Source organism: Apium graveolens, chromosome 4 (genome assembly GCF_009905375.1).
Source record: "Apium graveolens cultivar Ventura chromosome 4, ASM990537v1, whole genome shotgun sequence".
Taxonomy (NCBI): domain Eukaryota; kingdom Viridiplantae; phylum Streptophyta; class Magnoliopsida; order Apiales; family Apiaceae; genus Apium; species Apium graveolens.
This window is the reverse complement of record NC_133650.1, coordinates 17,038,556-17,047,821: the sequence shown is the minus strand read 5'-3', so window position 1 is coordinate 17,047,821 and position 9,266 is coordinate 17,038,556. Positions and strand designations below refer to the sequence as shown.

Genomic DNA, 9,266 nt, shown 5'->3' with positions numbered 1-9,266 from the left:
AGGAATTTAAGATTTGAATCTTCAAGTTCATATTCCTTGTCCACCAGTGACAGATCATTCAAGAGTTTGACAAATCTGTCATATAATCCAGTTAATGACTCATCAGGTTTTGAGTCAAAGTGCTCATACTCTTGAGTGAGTATAGTCCTCTTGTTCTTCTTAATTGAATCAGTTCCCTGACATCTTGTTTCCAAGGCATCCCATATCTCCTTTGCAGTCTTGCAGTTGATTACCCTGTTTGACATGACATTATCAATGGCACTATGCAGGAAATGTTGTACCTTTGCATCCTTAGCAATAGATGAGATATCTTCAGTTGTATATTCACTTTTCTCCTTTGGTACTGTCTGTGCTGACTGATCTGCAACTACAACAGAGAGCTTGGTTGGCTTGTGTGATCCTTCATTAATTCTGTCAAGGTATTCTGGATCTGTAGCTTCCACAAACATAGACATCCTCACCTTCCATATGGGATATTGAAATGGTTTCAGTATGGGAACTCTAATTGTCTCATATCGATTATGGATTTGAGTCTTTGGAGGTTCTTCATTTTTGGTGGGCTTTGTTGGAGTTTGTTCTTCTTCAGACATGATTGTTTTTGGATTTTAAACTGTTTGTGTGTTAACAGATCTGCTCTAATACCACTTGTTAGGTCACACACACTGTAGAAGGGGGTTGAATATAGTGTTTACTATAATCAAATCGAATTAAAGAACACAAGTAACAGAACACAGATTTTATTCAACACAATAAACTATGTTACAATATGGAATTGTCCTCTCTCAGTGATGAACAAATTATCACGAGAGCTGCTAGGGTTACAATGAATAATAATTTTGATAATGATAACACGTATAGTATAAACCCTATGCATGTGTTTACATACTACACAGTTACAAGATAATCTTCTAATTGATATTGAATATAATTCTGCTTCCTAAATATATCAATCAGTTATCTTTTCTTCCAAGTATTCTATTCTTCATAGAATTCTTTCTTCATGCATATTTCTTCTTGCGTTTGTCTTGATCTTCTTTCCTTTCAATCAGCCGCATGCCTTATCTTAAGTTCCGATAACTTAAGTTTTGATATCTTAAGTCCTAACTTCAGTATAAGTACTAATTTCCAGTTAAGTACTGATTTTTCCTGTTAGTTAAGATCTGAAAACTAAACACGAATCATATTACACATGACATCACAAATATATCTAACATTTCCTCAGCCTTCGATGGCCGAAGTCAGCTATTTTTTTAAATTAAGAAAATCTGACCACAGATACTACTACTTGGTTGCAGACAAGCAACATAATAAGAAAGGTTTCTCCTCTGGTAAGCTCATCCATGAAAAAGCCTGGAAGGAAAACTTCTTTTACTTGTATGATGTTCCCATACTAAGAATAAGATTCAACATGTCACCAAGTAAGGGCGCGCCCTCTCATTCTCTTTTCCCTGTATTATTTCTATTTTCCTCTCTTCTTTTTTCACAACCTTATTCTTTTCAGACAGGACAGTGGCCAAACCGCTTAAGGGCGAACCTAAAAGGCGAGCTGAAGCCCTTCTCAGAGTGGCTGCTGAAAGGTGGAACTTGAAGACTTTAGTTACTAGGACCAAATTGATGCGAGTCTGAATCCTTTCTGACCAAGTAGGAATGAAGTGTAAATTTGTAAAATTTAGGAAAGGTGTCCCTGTTTCTCGTGTCATTGACCTAGATAGTGAAGAAGAGGCTGAAGAAGAAGAAGATGAGGCAGAAGACAGCTCTTTTCAAGGCCAGGCCCCTTCAGGTTCAATCATTACAAAGTCTAAAGGTGCGCCTTCCATAATTGGCGCGTCCTAGCTTCCTTCCTGTTAGCTTTTGTATTGGCATACTAGATTATTGATAGAAATTCCTGTTAATATTGTTTGAAAAACTTTCTGTTACTTAGGACATGCCTTTTTATTTGAGGCTTAGCACTTTATACATCTTTATCAATGTTATCTTTATCAATTGCCTTTATTTACTACTTTGTTCAGCACGCATGATTATCAAGTTTAACTAATATGTTCTATGTTTTATGCAGAAATGGCTCCTTCAAGAATTCCCAAGTCATTCGAGGCGCGCCCTGGTGACAAACCTAAGCCCAAACCAAAGAGGGATGCTTCTACAACACAGGCATCCATCCCTAATCCTACTCATGTCCCCCAAACTACTCCTGTCCTGAAAAGGCCTGTCAAGATCTCATGGAGAAACAGGGCGCGCCAAAGAGGCTCAGAACAGAAGGCGCGCCTTCAGGTTCATTTAATGCCTTGAATTCCCTTGGGCCCATGGGTTACCTTCATGTTACAGACGAAGAAGTGGGACAATGGCAAGCCATGAACTTGGAAGAGGCCACCTGTGCTTCCATTAAGGCATCCTGCCAACTATTCATTCACTCCACCCAAGTGGTGGACAAGCTTCTTGAAGAGAAGGCGCGCCTTGAGAGGCTGCAGGGTGATAATAACATCTTGAAGAAAACCCTTAAGGATAAAGATTTTCTTCATGCCAAAGATATCAAAGCCAAAGACTCTGAGATCTCCTTCCTCAAGGATGAGGTGGCCAACCTGACTTCCCAGCTGGAGATTGCCAATAAAAAGGCTACCTCTCTCCACACTGAGCTTGGAGGAGCCAACTTGAGGATTGAGTACCTTGAGGAGCAGCAGAAGATGGGGTGGCCAGACGAGAAGAGGGAAATTATTGATGAAGCATTTGCCAACGGTTTTCACTTCTACAGGATTGGTTTTGTGGCCAATGACCCTGATTATACTTTTGAGAAGTTTGGGGAAGAAACTGTTGCTGAGATGGTGGAGTTTAAGAGGGAGCATGCTGCAGAGATCAAGGCGAGGAGAATAGAGCTTGGGTTAGAGGAAGATGATGAGGGCGCGCCAAGGGAGGAAGCCTCTAAGGATGCGCATGAAGTTGATCCTACTATTCCTCTTCAAACCATTCCCCCAACAGATAAATCTCAGGGCACGCCCTGATTTATGTTTTAATCTGTATTCGTACTTAAGTTTCAAATACTTCTGAGGAGCCAGCCCTCTTTTGATGTTGTGCAAAGTTGTACGACTTATATTTTGCTACTCTTTAATTTTTGCATTATAACATATCGTATGGGTTTACACGATTCCATCTTTTGTTGTGTGCATATAAAAATCTGTTAAGGTGCATCAACCATATATGACGTGCCCTAATATGATATTGTTTTAATTCCCTTTCAAACCATCACACACTTGCGTCATACAGAAACATGAGTGGCATCCTTTCATACTAGCGCACCTTTATCATATAAGATAAACTGTTATGGGCGCGCCCTTTAGTATTTATCCTTTTTTCAAGATTTAAAATTGTCCTTATATCATTGGGATCTATAGAATTCTTTTAACAGAGCATTTTGAAATGAGGGTGCGCCCTGTTTCTTTTTAACATGCAAGTGTCAAGTACTCCTTTCTTATCAATGATTCTTTTACAATAATTTATTTAAGTACCAAACCAATGGCGCCTTAATCTAAAGGACTTTTCCTTAATTTATTCGATCAGTCGTACACTTTTATTTCTGCGTTATTAATATGTTGTTTCATATATATATTTTTTATATAGGCGCGCCCTTTTTATGGACGCGTACCATGGTACCCTGATTATGGATTAGTAATTCCTCAATTAGGCGTGCCTTATCATAGGGCACGCCTCAAATTTTTTCTAAATGAAATTTTTACATGCCAAACAGATAAAGCAATTTGAAGTAACTTCTTTCTTTTATTGATAATGCGCTCTAGTGTACAAATTACACCAGTCCCATTGCTACTATGCTCTGTGGGAAAGTTATTTGAATTTTTTTTTCCTTCTGCTAGTTCCAAGGTTCGTAGTCATATGTACTACCCCCCTCGGCTAGGAGGAATTTTATTTGCTAATAGTCTATTACATAGGGTTTAATCATGGAAATGAGGGGGACAAAGCCACACCCTATTGATAATACTTCCGTAAATATTCCGCATTCCATGCTCGAGGAATAGGTTTGCCATCCAGATCTTCCAAGCGATAGGTTCCCTTCCAGAGTATAGCTTTGACCTTGTACGGTCCCTCCCAATTAGCTCCAAGCACCCCGTGCTGAGCTATCTTGGTGTTAGGCATAACCTTTCGCAACACAAGATCCCCAACCTTGAACGGCATGGATTTTACCTTTTTATTAAAAATACCTTGCGATTCTCTGCTGATATGCAGCAAGCTTTAATTGAGAGTTTGTTCGGGCTTCATCTAACAAATCCAAGTGGAGCCTCTGGTTAACTTCTGCATCTTTCTCAACAAACAAGTCTCTCTGAAGGGATCCGGCTCCTACCTCCACGGGAACCATGGCCTCATACCCATAAGTCAGCAGAAATGGGGTTTCTCCTGTAGTCGATATGGGAGTTGTATTGTAAGACCAAAGGACCATGGGCATCTCTTCCGGCCAATCTCCTTTCTTTTCTTCCAACTTTGCCTTCAAAGTATGTTTTATAATTTTATTTATAGTTTTCGTCTGACCATTGCTTTGCGGGTGATAAACTGCAGAAAAATCCTTTTTGATGTTCAAGTCCTCACAAAGCTTCCTTAGCTCTTTACTATCAAACTGCTTCCCATTATCCGAGATGAGTTTGTATGGGATACCGAACCTGCATACTATAGAATTGAAAACAAAGTCCCTTATCTTCTTTGCTGTGATCGTGGCTAGTGGCATAGCCTCCGCACATTTGATAAAGTAGTCTACAGCCACCACGGCGTATTTCACACCCCCCTTTGCTTTGGGAAACTCTCCAATAAGATCAATTCCCCACTTGGAGAAAGGCCAGGGACTTGCTAATGAGGTAAGGGAAGATGCCGGGGCAGTGGAATAGTTGTCGAATCGCTGGCAATGATCACAGGCCCGGATAAACTTGAAGGCGTCTTCTTTCATAGTTGGCCAGTAATATCCTTGTCTGAGGACTTTCAATGCCAACGAGCCATCCCCGAGTGATTGCCACAAATCCCTTCATGTACTTCTCTGAGGATGTAGTTTCCTTCTTCTAGGTCCACGCAGCGCAATAGTGGTTGGTTGAATCCTCTCTTATATAACACCCCCATCATATTCAACATACTTGGCGGCCTGGTATCGAAGGCGCCGAGCATGTACTTTGTCTTCTGGTACAACTCCTGTTTAAATATAGTTATGAATGGGGGTCATCCAGCTTTCTCGCGGAATTTCTTGTGTCTGGAACACCTCTATCTCTAGAATACTCGGGATTTCTTGGATTCCCAAAGGGATTTGTCCAAATTGGACGCTGTTCATCTGTGATCCCATCTTGGCCAAAGCATTTGCATTACTATTTTCTTCTCTCGGAACACTTTCTAGCCTGGCATTTCCAAATCTTTCCAATCGGCGTTGCGCATATCTCATGTATAACTCCGTCCATGGTCCTCGGGCCTGGAAACCTCCGTTCACTTGGTTCACAACTAATTCAGAGTCACTCAGAACTATCAGATTCACAACCCCCACCTCCAGAGCTAATTTCAGACTGTTGATCAAAGCTTCATACTCAGCGTCATTGTTAGTGACATAAAATTTGAAATGGATAGCACTCATCAAATGGTGCCCCTCCGGAGTGACCAAGATAATCCCGACACCTGATCCACTGTTATTTACGGCCCCATTGACATGTAAGATCCACCAAGGGTGTAGGAGTTCCACCCTTTTACCACCAGGAGATTTTCCTCGCGAGGAAGATTTCGCCAACACTATGGCCTTGTCATCTACTTCAGAATCAAACTCAAGTATGAAATCAGCCAACGCCTGTCCCTTGATTGTCGTGCGAGGACAATATTCCAAATCGAATTGTCCTAGCTCTACCGCCCATTTTAACATTCTCCCCGACGATTCAGGTTTGTGTAGAATATGCCGGAGCGGATAAGCAGTGCGAACTTCTATTCGGTGAGCCTGAAAATATGGTCTTAACTTTCGTGCCGCAAGAATAAGAGCGTACACCAGTTTTCCATGCTGGTATATCTGGTTTCCGCATCCAGCAACCTTTTACTCACATAGTACACGGGCCACTGGTGGCTTGCTTCCTCCTTCACCAACACCGCGCTGACAGAGTATTCAGATACTGCCAAGTAATGAATCAATGTCTCTCCGTCTTCCGGCTTGGCCAACATTGGAGGATTTCCTAACTGCTCTTTGATTTTCAGAAAAGCCTCTTCACAATCTGGGGTCCACACAAAATCCTTCCTCATTCCTTTGATTTCCTTGAAGAATTCTTTGCACCTATCCGATGATTTTGAGACAAATCGATTTAGGGCTGCAATCCTTCCTGTCAGGTTCTGCACTTGCTTGACGCTGGTGGGAGATTTCATGTCCACCAGAGCCCTGATTTTTGTCGGGTTGGCCTCAATTCCTCGGTGGTTAACATTGAGTCCCAAAAATTTTCCCGACTCGACACCGAATACACAATTTTGAGGGTTCAGCTTCATTCTATATTTTCTCAGAATATGGAACTTCTCTGCTAAGTCTGATGTGATCTTCCGCCTTCTTAGACTTTACAAGCATGTCATCAACGTATACTTCCATTGTCTTTCCAATCTGCCTCTTGAACATTTTGTTTACCAATCTTTGATAGGTAGCTCCTGCGTTGATCAAGCCAAATGACATTCTAATATAGCAATAGAGTCCTCTATCGATGATAAATGAGGTGTGCTCTTGGTCAGGCCCATATATGGGAATTTGATTATACCCGGAGTATGCATCCATGAAGCTGAGCAAGGCATGTCCTGCCGTGGCGTCGACCAACTGATCAATTCTTGGCAAAGGAGCTGTGGTGTCGACTAACTGATCAATTCTTGGCAAAGAAAAGCTATCATCTGGGCACGTTTTATTCAGATCGGTGAAATCCACATATATTCTCCATTTACCGTTAGGTTTTCTTACCAACACCGGGTTTGCGTGCCAATCCGGGTAGAAGGACTCCCTAATTAGTCCGGCGTCCAAGAGCCTATCTACTTCTTCTGCTAAGGCTATAGCCCTCTATCCGCTTACGGCCCTGCGCTTTTGTCGAACCCCTTTTTGCTTTGGATCGATATTCAAACGGAGGCACATTACTTCTGGGTCGATTCCTACCATGTCAGAATGGTTCCATGAAAATATATCAAGGTTTTCTAAGAGAAATATTGAAAGACCCTCTTTCAACCTTGGTACCAACTGATATCCAATTCTCAATAATTTACTCGGATCTTTTTCGTCGACAGGGATTTCAATTGTATCTTCTGCTGGCCTCATCTTCTCCGTTGGCATCGGTATCCGGGGATCCAGGTCGGGCGAATCATGATTTTCATTGTTCTGCAGAGAAGGTGCATCCCCTTTAGGAGGAGCATTGACTTCTTTAGAAGGTGCGCCCCGCATCGCAGGGGCATCAACTTCCTTGATATTTTTTGCGGGAAAGGGCGCTCCCTCTGGGAGAGGGGCATCTACCTTATGCTCATCTTGTTCGAGGCTTTACAAGACTTCAAATCTTCCTTCTAGTCGTTCCCCATTGAAATCTGCTTGGACTATGGTGTTTGAGGCCTCCTCTTCTTCCAACATTTCAATTCTGATTGTGTCTTCCAAGAACAACGTTGTCGGAGGGAGTTCAGAGGGGCGCTCGTCTTCTTGCTCGACATAATAATGAACTCGGATTTCCTCGATCGGTTGCTGAATGCTCTTTTCTCGATCATCATCTGATGCATCTTCGGTGTGGGTCTTTTCTAAAGCCTCTCATAGCTTTCCTGTAGCACTCCCGAGAGTCATACCGAGAGCCCTTTATACTCCCCACACCATTTAGCATTGGAAACTTGATGGTAAGGTGGTGGATTGAGGTAATAACCCTCATCTCCCGAAGAAAAGGTCATCCCAACAGCACGTTGTGGGATGAATCCTGATTCAGGACCTTGAACTCGAGCATCTTTGTTACGGACAACGGGCTTTCCCCCAAAGTACATGACAACCGAATTGATCACATAACTCTAACTTCCGCGCCAGAGAAGCCATAGACCCACGAATTTTCCCCTGACATATCCCGATCACGTAGCCCCATCTTCTTTAAGGTGCTGTAGTAGAGGATGTTTGCCGAGCTTCCATTGTCCATGAAGGCCCTATGGATGTTTTTAGTTCCAATCTGGATGGAAATAACCAGCACATCATTGTGGGGGTGATGCACCCATCGGGCATCCGCTTTTCTGAAGGTAATATCCATGGACTCGCCTTTAAATACTTTGGGCGGTCGAGTTTTCACTCTATGAATGTCCGTGAGAGGTCTGAACCGGGCTTCCCTAGTATATCTCGCCAAGGCTCGGTTGCTGCATTCCATCCCAGGATCTCCCCCGTAGATTGTTCGGATGCTGCCGTCCCTGACGAATTTATTTTCCTCCAGAATTTCATTGTTCGACCCCCGCGGGGCTCGCCTTTCTTCTTCCTTTGCTTTGTCATCCTTGTGCTTCCTTACTTCCTTAACTACCCATTCACCAAGGTATCCTTCTTTGATAAGTGCTTCGATCTCATCCTTGAGTTGGAGGCATTCATGTGTGTTATGCCCGGACGACTCGTGGTATTCACAATACTTTTTCTTATCTCTACTTTGCCAAGATGATAGAGCCTCGGGTTTTCTAAACAACCCTCTGTTTTTGTTTACCTCAAAGATGTGCTCAATTGACGCGGCCAAGGGCATGTACCGGCTCGTTCTATAATCATATTTTGAGGGAGGACTCCATTCCCTCCTCGTGGTCATGGTATTCACCCGTTTCGGGCTTCGACTACTCCTTTTGTACCTTGGGCTTGGAGATCTGTCTCTCTTTCTTGCTTTGTTTCTCTGACTTGCGTGCACAGCTGGTTGTACTTCTGCCAGAGATTGCTCTATGGCTTTGAACGATTCTGCCAAAGCAAAGACGTCCGCTAGAGTAGCTGGATCTTTTCCTTGCAAGTGTTTCCAGAAGTCTGAACCAACCCTTAACCCTGCAATTAGAAAGCTCTTTAAGGCTTCGTCTGAAGCTCCCCTTACGCTGGTAGATTCTGCATTGAACCTCTTAAAGTATGACATCAAGCTTTCATTCTCCCTTTGCTTGACGTTGGCGAGGGTTGTAACAGAGGGAGCATATCTCACACCCGCTTGGAACTTGGTCAAGAAAAGGGCCTTCATTTGATCCCAAGAAGTGATTACTCCTGGCCCCAACTTTTGAAATCATTGTTGGGCACTTTCTCTAAAAGTCGCTGCCAGGAGCCG

General features: G+C 42.8%; 2 protein-coding genes across 2 annotated transcripts; both read right to left on the bottom strand.

Annotated features, from left to right (window-relative positions):
• Positions 1–5,179: 5,179 nt before the first annotated feature.
• LOC141718374 (uncharacterized) lies at positions 5,180–6,489 on the bottom strand. The gene is made up of 2 exons (XM_074520757.1): positions 6,058–6,489; positions 5,180–5,956 (listed from the first exon to the last, which is right to left on the bottom strand). Exons 1-2 carry the CDS (start codon positions 6,487–6,489, stop codon positions 5,180–5,182), a joined length of 1,209 nt encoding a protein of 402 aa, XP_074376858.1.
• A 1,514-nt stretch (positions 6,490–8,003) lies between these two features.
• LOC141718373 (uncharacterized) lies at positions 8,004–9,182 on the bottom strand. Its single transcript, XM_074520756.1, has one exon. The coding sequence runs from the start codon at positions 9,180–9,182 to the stop codon at positions 8,004–8,006; it is 1,179 nt and encodes a 392-aa protein (XP_074376857.1).
• Positions 9,183–9,266: the final 84 nt, after the last annotated feature.